This window comes from Gallinula chloropus (genome assembly GCF_964237585.1).
Source record: "Gallinula chloropus genome assembly, chromosome: 3".
Classification (NCBI taxonomy): domain Eukaryota; kingdom Metazoa; phylum Chordata; class Aves; order Gruiformes; family Rallidae; genus Gallinula; species Gallinula chloropus.
The window spans coordinates 67,250,766-67,268,635 of NC_140087.1; the positions used below are offsets into that span (position 1 = coordinate 67,250,766).

The window sequence follows — 17,870 nt, forward strand, 5'->3', positions numbered from 1 at the left end:
CCTATTTATATAGCTAAAACCATGTAAGGTCAAGTCTGTAGAGCTTAAAAGAAGAAAACATTGCAACACTTCTAACATGCTTCCTTTTCTGGGAGAGTAGGAGGATGTACTTAAAATTGCATGTTAAGGAAAATAAAACTCAAAGCATCAGGGATTGTATATTTTTGTTTGAGTTTGTTTTTTTTTTTTCTTTTTTCCTTAATATAATCAATTTACAGATTCAAGAGTTTATAGGCAATTGGAACCTGAAAAGTCAACTTCTGTCTTTGGCCCACAAAAAAGATTATGAAATTAATTCACTTCTCAGGAAGACTGAATTTCATCGCCAAGTATGTCTTACTCTTCATAGCACCTCAGGATATTTAGTGCTAAGGGAGTCTTCTTGCACATGGCTGGCTTCTCCCCTTTGTACTGGCACACAGCCGCTTGCTTGCTCCTCTCCCTCCTCCTCTACGCCAGCAAACCCCAGCAGATTTCACAAGGATTTGCTGATGATCGTCTTCACTAGGAGAAGTTTGCCTCTTCCTGATTCAGGCCTCTTATTCATTCACTCAGCCAGATAAGGTGAAGCTGTAAAAGGCAAAATGATAATTTATACAATAAATAGATATTAAGTGAAAATGTAATTCTACATAATTCAGAATTCTCATGTTTTGATGTCCGTGTCCAGCTTTTAGATACTGCTCTTCATATTCACTATTGAACTGGTCTTTGGAGTGGCTTATCTTGCTTGCTTAGATTTTTTTAGTAAAACCACCTTGATAAAGCCAACGTGCGTCCAAGTTATCTGATAAGATGGAGTGTTTGTAAGGAGAAAGTAGCTCTGCCCCCAAATAAACCTTCTGTTTTTTGGAGTCACTGAAGCATATTTGTGTCCCTTACAATACCTCTTCAGGGACCTTGTGTATGTAACAGGTGAGCCAGCACTGAGAAGGAATTGGTAGCTACACAAGGAAATAGCCTAGATTTTTGTTAAATTAGAGATATTTACAGCTGCTGGGAAGTGATTTTCATATTCAAAATGAGAAGAGTCCATCAAAATACAGGTATGCTATGGCTGATCAGCAATTCAGCTGGAAGGCTGCAAGCGAGTACCTACATTCATATTTATTTCCATCTAAGATCTGTTTCTTGCTGTGTGTAGGTATACTTCATTTTTTGAAGGGTGTGGGGTGTGATGAAGGGGAATGAGGACATGACAATAGACATCTCCTTTAGAAAGGAAAAAGAAATCTCAACACTTTCTTTTAAAGGAAAACCTGATTGTATAATTTTTGGAATAATGACCAAATGAAGAGTAATCCCACACATTTGAGCTATGTTGCTATGTATAATTTCAATAACTGTGATACTGTAATGCAGATTTTAAAACTAGCTAAGGTGTAATTGTTTTTATTCTGCAAACAATATCTCATCCCAGCTGATTCAAAGAACAGTCACATCTGAAGACAGACAAATGTTTCCTAGTCATTATAGCCTACCTTTGGCCTACCTGCAGGTGAGGGTATATTCAAGTTAGAATCATACAACTGTAGAACAGCTCAGGTTGGAAGGCACCTAGAAAGATCATCTGGTCTAACCTTGCATGGGAAAGGAAGCCTAGGTGAGATTATCTAGCACCCTGCCCAGTTGCATCTTGAAAACCTCCTGCAATGGGCACTTTAACACATCCCTCGGAGGTTGTTGCACTGATTGATTGTTCTTGCTGTGAAAAATGCCTGTCTTACATTGAGATGAAACCTCCTGGTGCAACTTGTCCCTGTTACCCCTACATATGCTATCTGCTACATACGGCTCCAAGTTACTTTTGCATTTCTGGTTGCTCCTGTTCTGTGTGGCAGAAAAGCACAAGCGCTAGCATTGGCAAATATTTTTTACAACACCAAGTTGCATAAATACTTGCACACCACATCACATAGGCTAGTTTGCTCTAGAGATGCTTTAAACAATAGCTCAAAGAGGTTTAGGCAAACTTTCTTCCTATTTACCTTGACCAACATTTTTACACCATAGTATGAATATTGAAAACTTAGCTTTATGAAACAAGTTGCTGTTAGGATGCAGACTGTTTATGTACATTCACCTGGAGAACCTGCAAAAAAGAAGCGCCATGTCTCTCACGTTGCTTCCTGAACAGGCGCCGCAGCGAATCTTCCATTCAGTACAGTGACTTGTAATGTTTAGTTATTCTAAAGGTATAGTACACTAACAGATTATTGTTGTTCGTATCTGTGTAATAATTGAAACTCCCTGATCATACTTTCCATTTTACACATTGTCAGAACCTTGGACCTTAATCTTGCTCTGTGATTGACAGTTGCGCCCGGGGAAAGAGCACTCGTATTGTTTGTGATAGTCGCATCTGTTCAACTTGATTCAGTTGAGAGTATTTGCATATTCTTAAGTATTTCTTCTGAGAGGGCCTAAATCCTTCTCAAGTGTTTGATGCATTTTTGAAATTCATTCATAAGGTATCTACATGCACTAATAGTTCTGTATAATATTGCAGTGCATAATCTGACAGATAAGGCTAGTTTTTTAAACAAGGTATTCTTTAGGGATGACATATTACATTCTGACTTATTCTACTGGGCAGAAATGTCAAGTACTTTGAAAAAGGATGCCTGAATGTTTTGATTGAATTAGTATTCTGTATTCAACACAAATTGTCAACTGCAGTAAAATGTACTCCTACTGTGAGAACATTTTTCAAAAGAGTTAACAGGAGGGCTTTTTTGTTTTATTTTTGTTACTGGAGCTTTATTATGTATAGTCATTCATTTGCTGCTGATGTGGATATTTGATGGAACAAGAGAGTAGATTCTTAGATGCATTTGAGATTAATTTGTCTGAATTATTAAATGTGAGCACCACCTTTATCTTGAAATACAACTTAGATGTTCATTGTTTTCTTATCTCTTTTTTTTCTCCCTTGCACAATTTTTATCAATATTTTTGGACGCGCTGCCAACCCTAATTTCAGAAACCTTTCACATTTGATAGTACATGTATAACACTGCTGAAAAGTACCATTGTTTTCAAAAATATTCAGGCATTATATTTGAGCATTGAAAACAGATAGTGGTTCAAAATATTAATTTCATGGCCTCATACCATTACATAAAGGAACATATACATGTTTCAAACCCATGTCCTCCATAGCTTAGAAGGCCTAGTCCAGGACTACCCAAGTTTGGACAAAACTAGACTAGTTTGCTATCCAAAGGAATGGAGATACATTCCCGCTCTGTTAAACAGGTGTCTCCTGTGGATGCTACTACAGGCTCAAGCCCTCAAAGACCACCACTAGTGCCTGACCCAATTTAAGTAAAGGGTTTCTGTCTCTAGAAAGGTCCATAGCAATGACTGCGGCTTGTGTACTTGAGAAAAAGAATGATTCAGACTTAGTAAGGGTATTTTTCAGTTTATGCACATACAATTTTTAGTGTAATGGCACCTTTTACATTGGTTTTCATTTTGCTTTGGTTTCAGGAATCTCCTTCTGGACGCAGAAAAGCACTTGCCACCAGCAGCATCAACATGAAGCAGTATGCAAGCCCAATGCCTACACAGACAGACGTCAAGTTAAAATTCAAGCCTTTGTCTAAAAAAGTGGTATCTGCCACACTACAGTTCTCTTTGTCTTGTATTTTCCTGAGGGAAGGAAAAGCCACGTAAGTGTTTGATAGGGTTTTTTTTGTTTGTTGTTAGTTTTTTTTAAACCAGATAGTCTGCTTTGTGTGGCTTTTCAAAGAATTCTTTGGATAAAGAGCTCTTTCTATATAGAATGGCAGAATTTGAGAGTATCCTTCAGCATACCTATCATTCCTGCCATACTTAGTTTCTTAGCTGAGTAATAGTCATTTCTTTCTCTGATTGTAGTCTTGTGTTCTTCAGAGACAAGCAGCTTGTCCTCTTCCTTTACAGACATTTTAAATAACAGCAGCTTAAAAATATCCACAGGTTTGAAATCAGCAGGAGTGTACATTTGTGTGCATGTGTGTGTTCATCCAACAATGCCCTTAGCAGGCTGAAAGGGAAATCTGGGAAGGAGAACCTATTTCTATTTCACCTGTTTCTAATTCAGAAAGAATGAAAGAAGGACAAAGTTTTGCAAGGTGCTGAAGAGTGGGGACAGAAGTAAAATTTTGTGTTGAGGACAAGAATATCCTATGAAAAGAGTTTGCTTGGGTGCTGATTACTATTCCCCCTACTCACTTGCCTGCTTCTGTCCCATATTTCAATAGTCTTTGGAGGATAGAGATTATTTTTGCAGAACCCCTGCAGTTTTTGTCACACTCAGGATGTCAGATGTCAACAACCTATGTGGGTCACCCATGCTGTTTCTGTCTAGAATAGGGAAACATGAAAATGGCAGAATGAAAAGGGGTAGATGGGGGAACTACTGCATTAGTGGTTCTTTTACCTCTTAAAAAAACCAAAACCACCTAAAGGCTTAATTCTAGCTTTCAGTATACTAAATGCACCTTGTACACATGGCCCACTGCAATACAAGTGCCCCCAAACTGTTGCAGGAACAGCTTTCCAGACTGCTGTGCTAAGGCACACATTCTGAGACAAAAAGACCTTTTGCCTGCATGCTTTGAAATCCATAGATGCATTAATTGCAATTAACTACTATTACTGTTTCCCTCTTTTTTTTTTTTTTTTTTTTGAATAACCAGAGTCCTTGAACTATAGGGTAAATAGCTGTGCTATTTGAGGCTATAATTTGTAAATTGTTTTTGAGGCTATGATTTGTAAATGATGATCCATTTTGGAGCGTGTATTCCTTCTTCCTGTTGAAATTGTTAGGTTCTGGACTGAAGACTAAGTTACCTAACTGTAAGTTAATAACAGGGCTTTAATATTGCCTTGAACCAGGGACTTGGGGGGGGAGGGGGCAGAAATTGAAAATCTGCTGTTTCTGAAAGCATTGATCTCCAGTGTGTGCAAACAGAGACTGAACCTCTACTTAAAAATTAGAAAATTTAGGTATCACATACATAAACATGCAAGAAAAGGTAGTGAGGCCGTTTTTCTGAATCTTTGCCTGCTGTCATGTTTCTGTCAAGCACATATTTGATATGAAAGGTATAGGTATGTCAAAGATACATAGATATATACACATAGGGAGGTATAGTCAAATAAGAATTGAAACTGGCCATTGATATGTAACTTTTTTTTAATCTTTTTAATGAATTCAGATATTTAGAAAAGAGATTTTAATTTCTGTAGCAGTGTAGGGAGTTCTGAATAAATGTAGCAAGAGGTATCATGTGCAGCTTATGGACTGTAGGTCTGACCAAGCATTTTCACTTCAACCAGAGGAGACCAGATAAGTGTTTGCAAGCACTCCTGGATCGGTTTAAAATTTTGAGAAGCAGTCATTATATTGATTCTTAATGTGCAACAGGACTGTTTGTATCCTTTAGAATTTAGTTATTAGAAAACTTTTCCTTCAGGAATTAATATACATCAGCATATTCATTGTATTCTTTCACTATATTCAAGATCAGATCCGAGATCAGAGACCTCCCTGAAGAAATGCAAGCATAAAAATATCTAAAGGATTTTTAATAATGTGGTATTATCAGATGTGGTATTAACAGACTGCATTTTAATGCCTGGCTTGAAATTTGTTACTTAGGGATGAAGACATGCAAAGCCTGGCTAGTTTGATGAGCATGAAACAAGCTGATATTGGAAATCTAGATGATTTTGAGGAAGATAATGAAGATGATGAAGAAAACAGAGTGAATCAAGAGGAAAAGGCTGCAAAAATTACAGGTTGGTTTTGCCACAGGGATGGTAAAATATAGTTCACTTCACTTATTGCCAGGTGTGTTACCTGGATTTTATCCTATACTTTAATTTTTAGCAATCCAGAATAAAAGAAAATTTATGCTTGTTTGGTTAAAGAGGGACCCATCCATAACTCAACGAAGTTTAATGTTTGTGAATTTAAGAGCACTGATTTGTGTGTGTCTCCTGTTTTCCTGGAGAATACACTAAGTATTGTGTTTGAAGGAAAAGAGGAGACAGTATGAACAGAGGAGTAAAGATACCGAGGGGAGGGGTTGGTGAGGGAGAAGGCAAGAGGATGAGCTGAAGTGAAATTATGGAGACAGTTTGTGAGGATAACTGCAGAATGAATAGTGCTGGGGGTAGGTGCTGAGGTTCTGCTCAAGAATGTAGTAATTCCAGGCAGTGCACTTCGGCTTTTCGGTTGGGAGTGTCTCATGGAAGAGAATTCAGGAGACTGTTAAAGGGGTTTAACGGAATTTGATAGTAAGGTTGTTTGAAGTGAGATAGTATAACCACATTTAAATTGTTGGCTGATGAAAATGCTTATGTGTCCAGGATAGCTGAAATAATCATTGCAAGTAAGATCAGGATGAGATGATGTTAAATTGTAAGTAGAGATCATCATGTAGTACTGCTCCAGATTACTTCTCTGGGACCTCTTAGTGTAAAAGACTTGGGAAAATACAAATTAACCTCTGGTGCCAGCCTTCATACCTGTCGGTGCTCTTAAAAAAAGTCTGTTGAAATAAAGGAATCTTTCTTGAAGGTGGGGAAGAGCACCCCAATCAGAGAAGTGAATTGTCAAATGTGTTCTTGAAAATCCAGAGGAACCTCAGTTCGGTGTTACAAAACATTGCCCCCATCACTTCTTTTTTTGAGCTTTCGTTGCAACTGAAAGGTTCAGCCTCAAGCAGTTATTACTTTATTGTTGTGAAAGGATGCAAATGTTTACTCTGTGCTTTACACATTCAATTGAACATTTTGTACCCCCACCACATCTCTACTTACGTTGTATGTGTCTGGCACAGAGCAGATTGGAAAGTCCAGAAGGAAATATTTGAGAACCAGAGATAATACACTCTTGATCAGGCAGCAGAGATATAACATTCTGGTCACAATGAAGTCAGACTGCAAAGTCATCTTCTCCTTTCCCAGTGTAACCACAATAATTCAGGTGTGGGTCAGAACACAAAACAAAACCTGACACATTCACCAGGCCACTTGACAATCACAGAGTAGAGAAGGGCACATAAAGGAGAAATTACTTAAAGTCTATATAAATTATGATGCAGAAGTGTTAAGATATGCCTAGATATTGCACTGAGGACTACTACAGAAAACTCACGTGCAAAAGGACAGTTGCTGTAAAATAGCAGATCTTGCTCCTCAGCTCTATTGATTTTGCATTGTTCAGTATCTAAACAAGCCAACAAACAATTCCTGAACAAGCAGAAAGCTGATACAGATTAGACTAGCCTGCCCAGTATCCCTTGGCTATGTAGTGAGAATTCCTGGATATAGATGGGGAAGGGTGTATGCAACAGAAGGGTCTAGCTTGTGTTGTTTCAGAGGCATTTCAGCTTTTCCATCTGTTGTTGTCAAGGCCAAAATTACCTGTTCTAAGAAACATTACAATACCTACGTGAAAGGCAGAACCAATAAATACTTGGAACTACACTAAACCTGCTCATTGTTCAGCCTGTCCTGTACTGGTTTCTAATGATACAGGATTGGGAGGGCTGTGTTGGGTTTTTGTTGATGCATTATGAAGGGAACCTGAGTGGGGAAGGGTAGGCCTTGGACATTTTGTGTTGGCTGCAACAGTTGAGTAGTTTTTGTTAGCCTGGCTAACTTTTCCCACATTAGAAAAGGAGAGGGATGAGAGGGATGTTGAAGGAGAATGAGTGCACGTAGTTTTACAAGCACATGGGAGAACAGAAAAGATAGGGCAGTAAGCATGAATAAATAAAATGTAAAGGATCTATTTCAACATGTGTTCAAGACTGATTTCATTGGCTGTTGGAGTCACACCTGTAAGAAGTATAACGAATGGGAAAAACTAATAAAACATAAGGAGAAGAGCTGAGGAACCAGGGGAGAAAGAGGTAGGAATTACTGTAAAAAAAAAAAATTTAAAAAAAATATAGAAAGAAGGGAATGGAATAAAACTGATGTAGTGAAGTACTCTTTCTAAAATTTCTTTCAAAAATAATTGTGTTCACAGAATCCCATAAAGTTAATTGAGGAAGTTACATAACCCTTTTGAAAGCTTGCTGCTCCCAACATTTTCTCATCTGTTGCCATGTTAGGGTGTTGGCAGCCAAGCAAGCTGGAATGCCTTCACTGACTCAGTCCCCTGCGGCAAATCACTTTGCCTCTGTGTGCCTGTTTTCCCAACTGTAAAATGGGGATACTGGCTATAGCCGCTTCACAGGGGCGGTGGGAGTGTATTCCATGGGCAATGTTTGTAAGCACGCTGTGAGAAAGCCTAAGCAGTAACGCAGAAGAGATGATTACCCTACTTTTGACTCGAGGTCCTGTCACAGAAACATTGGCTGACTTGATGACTGAAATGTTGTTCTCAAAGCACAGCTGGAAGAGGTGCTGCAAATCTTTATCACAGCCACTGGTCCTTTCTGCAGTGTATGAAAGTTAAATTTTTATTTGGCCCAAAGTTCAGTTTTATAGATGACAAATATATCCAATGCCAGAAGAAAAGGGAGACCTGCTGAATGGGGCTGTAGATGGTGCAGGTGAGTTAGGAAATGCCACTTCTCTTCCTTGGTGTGTTGCCTAACTTTGGGTACCTGTGCCTCTAAACAGATACTTCAGGTATGAAATAAGTGGCGCAACAGTGACCTACCTCAAAAGTACTGTGGAATTTGGTGTGGTCAATATAGGAGCTGTTGCCATACAACTGACCTTCAGATCAAGCTGAAAGACAGGTTCTATTTGAAGCACTATTTTAATTTTTTTAAAAATCCCCCATTTCTTTCCCAATATTTCTTGTTAAATTTTTTCATGTGTAAAAGCTGTATCTCCACCTAACAGTTCTGTGTGAAGTTGAAAAATTTTGTAGCCACAAAAAAACATTGAAATATTTTGTTTCTGCACAAGAAATATAAGGCTAATTTAAACCTCCCAGAATTGTCCTGTACTTAGTCTTCAGTTGAACACAAGGTATTCCAACATACTTGAAGAAATGTGGTTCGTAACTCACAAACTTAGGCTAGTAATAAACACCTAACTTCTCGTAGTATTTTAATTGATACTTAGAGCCTCGTGCTGAAGTTAATAGCTGCCTCCTGCTCCATCTGCACAGGGGCACAATTGATAGTCCTGGGGCACCACATGGGCTCAGCAACACACCCATGTGCTCCCTATTGCAGGAGTCTGAATTCCAGCCTGTTTCAAGAGCAGGCTTCTGGAGAGCAATACGTAACCCTTTCTTGCCCTTTGCAAAACCATACCGCTCATGTAAACCTCTGATGGGTTTCGTATTTTCCGTCAGTAGCACCAAGCTGCTTAAAAAAAGAGCAAGAGAGAAGAATGGGAAAAAAAAAAAAGCAAACCCAAACCAGTGATTTATATGACATGCTTGTAGAACAAGCTAATATATGTTCGTAGATAATAAGATTTATAAAAGATAATATAGGACATAAATCTCCAACCTACCATTTCCACACTCCAGAATATGACATAAACCATTTAATATTATAATGAGAAACATTGTAGTGCATATGGGTGTTTAGGTTGGCAGATGGGACCAGGTGATTCAGACCACATCAAAGAATTCCCTCTTTTTAAAGCTCTGAACTTAATTTGTTATTTTCTGACAATAAAAATGGAATTATAATTGTTTTGGGTTTTGTTTCTTTTTTTTTCTACGTGCTGGCATAATAAATTGTAAATCATGTCAGCATATCAGCCTGTTTTTAAACTAGTAATTCGTTTGTACTGGTGTTTTATAAGGTCAACTCTGTTTTATTTGAATACAGCTAGGTATCTTCCATATCTTCCATTGTGTATCTTGAGTCTTAGCAATTCCCAGAAGATAGTATTATATTGTTGGGATCTCTAAGGTGGTATATATGTGATATTATAGTGAGAAAGTTAAAAACTTTGGGGCAGTTTTGGTGTAATTTTTAAGGCAATAGCCCTGTTTGTTGGAACTAAAAATCAGGAAACAAGAATGGTGAAATTAGGTCTGTGTAGATAGATATAATTGTAATCCATCAAAAGAAACTTTTGGTTTAATGTCAAGAACTGTTAGGAGGTGCAGTTAAGAGGAATTCTATTGTCACCTTATTAGTGTCATGACGTCCAATAAATATTGGCAGAATGGATCATTTTACTTGGTAGCTTGCAGACTGCATATCTTTGTAAAGCAGTTTAAATTTGGAAGAAACATTTGTAACCATGTGACTGAAATATTTTCAGGTTCTGTACTCTGCTTTTGGCTTCAGGTTCTTTCATGTGATGGCATGAAAGTAGGAGTTGTGTCAGTGTGTCAGCTGGTGAAGGTGTTGCCCTGTGAAAAAGCCTGAGTCGGCTCTGGGTGGCTGTAAGCACCAAGATGAGTTGGGAGAGTCACAGTACTACTCAGTTTCCACCTTGGTCCAATACTATGCTCCTTGTAACTAGTTCATAAAACAAAGATTATTGTACCAGAGTCAGTGGCAAATGTTTGCTTTCCCAAACAAAAGGTACATGAGCAAAAGTCAAGTTCAAAACAGCAGTGAACTAAAAGCATTACAGAGTAGCTTCTTGTGTGCATCAGAAATTGAAGTTTAAAGGAAATCCAAGAATGATTGGCATGAGAAGTGTGCAGTAAATGCATCTGCAGGGCTTTAACTTCACTGGCTACACCAGAAGACATCATGCATTTATTTCTTTGGGAAAAGTCCAGAGATGGAAAAGCCTGTCAGAGGGGCAGTGGGATTGAACAAGCAGGATCATCTCTCCTGCACAGTTTTCTCCCACCTGTTTGTCAGCTGGAAGGACAAGGAAGGCTGTCCTCTCTCTAATGAACCTGTGCTTGAGGTCTTTCAGAGATGCCCCAGGCTCAATCCCCATTACTACAGAAACTGCATTAGTCAGATGCTGTGGTTGGGACTACTTTAGGGGGAGATCAGAGAGGAATTTTTCCCCTTGGGTCAGAAGCCACTAAGACCTAGTCGGTGTTTCTTTCTTTATTTCCTTCTAGAATTACCGAGGATTCTTGAAGCCCATCAACAACTTGGCTAGAATTAAACATTAGTATGTTTTAAAAATTAGCAGTTTGTGGCACTTCACAGCTCTCCACTGTAGCTAGACAGTGAAGTAGGATTTCACCACAGCAGGATGTTACTGGCATAGCACTGCAGAGGCAAATTCAGCCAACACATGCGTTCAGTATCCATTGTGATAGCACGATACTGATCATATCTTACGGAACTATTCGATAACTTCAGCTTGTCATAGGTCAGAATTTAATGGTGACAGATTGTAAATGTTGAATAAAATGTATACAGTGCACATATATGTATTAGTTTTCTGTAGCCTTAATGGTTTGTGGGGGAAGGTAAATTATTTTGGGGCTATTTTCTGTTGATTGACAATGGTTTACAGTTCAGGTTTTCATCATGGGCAGGAAAGGTCTTTAAATTCTACCTAGTACATCTAAATTTGGAACTGATGGTCGTACTCTTCCTCATAAAACTAATTACCGTTGCTGACACCGGGAATCTGGCATGGTTTTGTTTATGTCTGTTAACTGGGTTTCTTATTAAATTATCACTGAGGTATGTACCTACATAGGTGCTTTGCTGTAGGTATATCGTTGCAAGGACTCATTCTAACTGTATTCTTTTAATTAACTGTCTTCTCTTTTACCCCCTCTCTCTCTCCCTCACTCTCTCTCTAGTAACAATGTTCATTCCACTTCTGTTTCATTAAATGCCCTTGCCTTACGTTTGTCTTGACTGGCTTCTATTTACAGAAATTGTAAACCAGTTGAATGCTCTGAGCAGCTTAGATGAAGATCAAGATGACTGCATAAAGCGAGCAAATATGCCTTCAGCTAAATCAGCCAGTTCCTCTGAAGGTCTTTCTTTCTGTTTCTGATTGTCTGTATTTACTGTGACCTGTTACCTTTTGACTCCTGCTTGTATTCAGCTGTCAGTTTTATCTCTGTGCTTCCACCCAGCATGACTCTCAGTAATTTGTAGTGCGTCCAACAGGTAACAACATGATAGAGAAAGAACCTATCTCCTCTGCAGCTCTGTTGTCATCTGATAATGAACAAGAAAGAAAAAAAAATCGCAACAAAAACCCCACCCAAACCCACCAGACCCCAAGCCTGAAACATTGGTTGTAGAGTCAGTAATACTTGACCTGTGTAACATAAGAAAATGTCCCCGTTCTGATTTTACGTGCATCCAAAAATTAAAACTCCCCACTGGTTGTTAACATGTATTTGAACAACCCAAAGGAAATCACCGTATTTAGCTTGTTAGATGTTCAGCAACATTTCTTTAATGAAGATAATTAATGGAGATAATAGAAGGCTTAGTAGTCCTTTCTGTTACATAACATTCTGATCAGCAAATAGAAGTCTCATTCATTTCACTTTTTTCTCCTTTGTCAGTGTCCTTACAGAAGTGCATTAGCTTAGTTGTGGTGCAGTTTGTACCGTACCCTGGTGCAATGTTTCGAGGGACTGTCAATACAGGGGTTTTTGAGCTTGATATATGTTATATGAACGGTTGGTATCTGTAATAAAACAATATTCCAACTTGTTTGTAGAGCTTATCAATAAGCTTAATTTTCTGGATGAAGAGGAGCAAGATCTGGCCAACTCTAGTACAAACCCTTTTGGCGATCCTGACACGGCAGAGTTAAATCCATTTGGAGACCCTGATGTAGAAGGTAATAGATTTTTCTTACATAATTAATATGTAGTTGCAAATGCTTGATGAAAAATTATTTTGGTTTTTGTAGTGCTACAAATGAAAAATGTTAATTTGATAAAGCACAATCATTGCATAGAGTACTGAGGTAGCAATAGAAGTGATCCATTTGCCACTGGAACATGGATTTATCCTTCGAGTCACATCTGTATGTGTTTTTGCCACTTGGGACTGCCAGGTAAGAGTTGAACCAGAGACTTTTAGATGTATCAGGTAAGTTAATGGTACTCGCCTCGTGTCGTATCAATGAGTGACACATGCTGTGAAGCACCCCCGTTCCACATGGATGCTGCTTTGTATTGAACTTCCTTTACTGCAGTCTTCACTGCTTCACAACTATTCTTGGTTAGCACTAATCTTCACTATTATAATTTAATTGTGTCTCTTTCATTTCTCTGTGGCTTCCTCAGCTAAGCCTTCTGGCATTGCGCCTTGCACCATGTGGTAGGCGTTAATACCATTTCCAGACCAACATGCCCTTTCTTGTTCTGTTTGAGTGAGAAATACAACCCCTGTAAATTTTTAGTCTGATAAGACTTTGGCCATAGAACCAGAAAGGAGCACCAAGACAGCAAGCACCTCTGCTGTCCTCGTCTCTATGTCCAGAGATGCAGGCTTCCATCTGATGCCATCAGAAAAAAAAAAAAAAAAAAAGAGTGTGTATGACTTTTTTAGTTTACAGTTGCTTGCAATGCCAACCCATAGCAATTTCCCAAGTTTGAAGCTGTACTTAACCTTTTCCATTCAAAGCTTCAAGACTGTTCTTCCCACAGAAAATACTAAGGAGCATTTACCACCTTCAACCAAATCCTAGGACTGACTCCATAGTGGTGGTGGAGAACAATGCCACTGAGCAGGATCAGCCCAGATTACAGCCATGGGATTTCTAATGTCAGGTCTAATGAGAATGCATTTCTGGGCTGCAGTTTCCATCTGTGGCTACTGTCCTCTAGACAAGCTGAATGTTTACTCACAGCACTGCTTTTCTGCCTTCTAAATCCACAGAGGCCAGAGTGGGTGGTGATCTAAGTCCTGTCATACTTTAGCTGTGGTGTAGTCTTGCAGCCTGTATTTCTCAAACAGGGAGGTTGCACTATCTTCTGTCTTTGGCCATTGAAGCCATAAAATCAGTATCTCAGGTGCCTTCTCTCCTTTATAATAAAGTTTTCAGGTGTTTCTAGAGCTGCAGTTAGTTGTTTCAGCTTTATAGATATAGATGGATTAGGTTCTGGTGTCCAGATCTTTGGCTTTCTTTCCTGTCTGCTCCTTGCCTGTGAATTCCCTTAGGGTCAGGGAAGGAGGCAGAATAACCAAGGATATAAAACATCTATTGTCATCCGTCTAGTTGTCCATATACACCTTCTTCTAAGTAGCCTATATTCCTTTCTTCCTTCTCTCCTCTAGAAAGAAGAGCTCCCCTCTCCTTGGAGACAGCTGTACAAGTCCCATCCTACATAAACTGCTGTTTGCCAAACCCAGCTTTCTTTCCAGAGAGAACCTGCACTGGCAGAAATCAGCAGGTCTTCTGACCACAAAATATTAGGGACTAAGAATCGATTCCTTCTCTTCTCCGGAGCAGGGAGTTATAAACTGGTGGCATTTCTTAGTACTGAAGTAGCTTGACACTGGTGCTCAGTGATAGGACCAAAGGGCAATGGATATAAACTGGAACATGGGAAGTTCTACCTCAACACGTGGAAAAATGTCCTTACTGTGAGGGTAACAGAGCACCAGAACAGGCTACTCAGGGCGGTTGCGGAGTCTTCCTCTCTGGAGACTTTCAAAACCCACCTGGATGCGTTCCTATGTGACATGTCCTAGGGATGTGTCACACAAAACCTGCTAGGCAGTGGATTGGGCTAGATGGTCTCTAGAGGTCCCTTCTAGATTCTGTGAATCTGTGTGATTCTGTGATTCTTCTGTGAGCAGCCTGCATCCAAGGCTCCAGTCTGCTTATGTTCCCAAAAGATTCCTGATATATGTGGGCCATACTTTCCAGTCAGTTTTCTGGTCTCTTCGGTAGCATCTAGCCTTTAATGCTGTTCTCAGTCACAGTCATGGACACTCTTTGCTCCTGCGGATCTGTTCTGTGTAGTTGGGTAGTCTCAGGGTTCAGGCTGTTGGGTCCCCAAAAATGTCCCAACTACACAGCTGTGGGCAGCAATGCTGAGGAGTTTGGGTGTGTGCATACCAAATATTCCTCCCACACATTGTCACCATCATGTAACAGTCAATGTACAATAACATGACAGTGATGCTTATAAACAGGGTGTCACTAGATTCTTCCTCCTGTGTCATAAGGTGTTTTTTATTTGGGAGAGAGGGAGCTGCTGTCAGTTTCATGTGACAGCAGTATGACTTCCTGGAGCACTGAACCAAGTGGAAGATGAAGGCATTTCAGGCTGTCAGACTGAGAGTGGGTCACCTGGTGTGGCTTTTCTAAAGCTTTTACTTCAGCAGAAGGCTGCCCTGTTTGTTTCCCATTTGGCCAAAGGCATATTCCTTCGTGGTTTAGGACATTTCTTCTACTCTGAGACATTAGTAGAACTTTGATTGCTGCCATCTCTTTTTAGGAAGCTCTTTGAGACTATTACCACTTGTTTGCTTTTGCATTCCTAAGTGAATTTGACCTTTTTGGTGGCCACTGGGAGCATGACAGAGGTTCAGGAATTTAAGGCTGACTTTTTCCTGCAGGGTTAGAGAGTCACATTACCTGTTTTCATGTGTCTTGAGATCTGCTTAAATAGATTAACCTTTTTTGTGTGCGGGGATGAAGTCTTTCTCTATGCACTACGTGTTAGTCTGCTTTATCTTTTATCAGAACAAGGCAAAATCTTCAATGTAGACTTTGTGAAATTTCAGAGTCTTTCCATATAATTTGTTACTTAAGTCCCCCAAGATGTGCAGAGGAGCCATCTGGAGGTCCTTTCCCGCGTACTTCACCATCAGATGGCTAGGATGTGCCTTTTGGCAGAGATGTTCCAGGGATATTCCTATCAGGCCTGTAACCTATGTGCTTAGTGAGAAGGTGTGTAGAGCTAGCCAAGGTATGGATGTGTATGTACTGACAGTCACTCAAAGAGAAAGGAGGATTACTTGCCAGTAGATATTTGTTTCCTAGACAGATAGTTCTTGGGCCTGTTCACAAACCAGCTACTTTCCCTCTGTCTTCCTAATCCCATAATCACCTAACCCTCGGAATGTGGGGTGAAGAGAAACTAAAGGCGTGAGTGTTCCCAGTGTCCATGTGCACATTCTGGGTGTGGTGCATGGCAGAGGGTTATCAACAAGCCACCTCCGGGTGCAGCTGTGGTTTAGAAAGTCCTTAGTGTAAATGATCTTACACGCAGTGGAGTGAATATGCACATGGACAACCCACCTCAAAAAAAAATCTTCAGCTGCATTTCTTGATTGATGTGTCACAATCAAGCTTATTCCCTCTGAATGTAGTAGGTCAGATTGACATTAGAAATCTGAAAAAACAAAGATAACCTATTTGAGCAGTATATCCCTACAGCTTTATATTAGACAATATGTAGGTGATCATATGAGGGCTGCCTTTTGGATTGTCTTTTAGTCACGTGACAGCAGAACTCTAAAATCATTTTATTTTTGTGAAAAATAATTTACTTAAGGAAGTCAACATATACAACAAATGAAAATAGAAAACAACAACATGCTTTCAGTGCTCCAGTTGTTTTTCTTAAGTGGTATATGACCAATACAAGCTTCCTGCAACACACCTGAGATGTAGACGTAACTATTTGTTAGTACTGGTCCCCCCCCATTTTAACAGCGTTTACCCAGGTGTTTCTTTTCTTTATATGTATAATTCTGAGCATGTGTTACACTGCAAATTAAAATATTGCTACAATACAGTACCAAACTCCAGAGTCCTCCTAGAATAGTACTCAGGAGAGCAGTACAGGAACCAATGTAGAGGAAAATGATTACTCTGTCCCTTTTCCTTGTATTGTTTAATGAAATGTAATGTGTTGCTGGTGTATTAATAACAGTAATAGAAAATCATCAGTATTTATAAGGATGCCAATCATTATGCTTTCTAGAAGTACTGGGAAGTTACATTTTTATTCTCTGATGTTTGTTATGCTTCTCACATCACCATCGTGACTGTGTGCCTGCCAGTAGTGCAGTAAATGGCATAACTAAATATCTTTCTCATGTGGCTTGTTCTTTCATCCTCTGCCAAGGGGAAAGTGGCGTGTGTAATGTTTGGTGGGGGTTTTGTTTGGTTTTAAGGGATGTGTCACAATATGTTTGCGTTACAAAAGGCAAGTGGGTTGAAGGGCAGGGTGATTTTTGGAGATCCTCTGGGAACTAGAAGGCTGATTGTGCAGATAGGTAGTGCCAGAGTGATTACTATCACGAGCAGTGTTTGTCAGCAGAGTTTAGGGCAAGTAATGTTTCCAGAATCTGGCACAAGAGCAGTTGGTGCTTCTGTTGTAGTAATACTTCTACCTCTCCTCTCGTCACTCCTAACCCTGTGGCTTTATTACTTAACCATACAAAGTTGTTGTGGGTTTGACCCATGAAGTGCCAAACTGCAAACGTCATCTTTTTTTCTTTTCCTGTTTTTTCCTTATCTTGGTGTAGAGAACAGCCATTACAAAAATTAGTTTAAGTAGAGACTGGAGTCCTGTGTTTTCAGCTGTGATTGATGTTTAAGGGGAAGCATAGAAGTCAGCGTTGACTCCTTAGTGTAAAGTAAGCTTGAAGAGGGAAATAAGCCCTTTTTAAACTGTTGTATGTTCAGCTCCCCAAAAAATGCACTACCATCAGGTCCTTGAGAAAATAAAGTGTCTTTGTTATAAAGAAAGTAGAATCATAGAATCATAGAATCATAGAATGGTCTGGGTTGGAAGGGACCCCAAGGATCATAGAGCTCCAACCCCCCTGCCACAGGCAGGGCCAACATCTTCTAGGCCTGGATCTACACAAGGCTACCCAGGGCCCCATCCAACCTGTAACCGTGGCTGTGGCTTTAAAAGCAATGTTGTTGAGTCACTGTCCTAGCAATTTAATTTGTGATGGAGAGGCTTACCAAATTATGACCAATGCTTGCCATAAAATCTAGTCCTAAATGGTTTCAGA

General features: G+C 39.6%; 1 protein-coding gene across 1 annotated transcript in view; it reads left to right on the forward strand.

Annotated features, from left to right (window-relative positions):
• The window catches only part of EHBP1 (EH domain binding protein 1), a gene marked incomplete at its 5' end in the record, with an annotated part of 222,802 nt that overhangs the window by 82,690 nt on the left and 122,242 nt on the right, over positions 1–17,870 (forward strand). The window contains 4 exons of the mRNA XM_084262567.1: positions 3,493–3,674; positions 5,651–5,790; positions 11,789–11,893; positions 12,595–12,717. Of these exons, the coding sequence (XP_084118693.1) occupies positions 3,493–3,674; positions 5,651–5,790; positions 11,789–11,893; positions 12,595–12,717 (550 nt within the window). The remainder of the gene's footprint in view (positions 1–3,492; positions 3,675–5,650; positions 5,791–11,788; positions 11,894–12,594; positions 12,718–17,870) is intronic.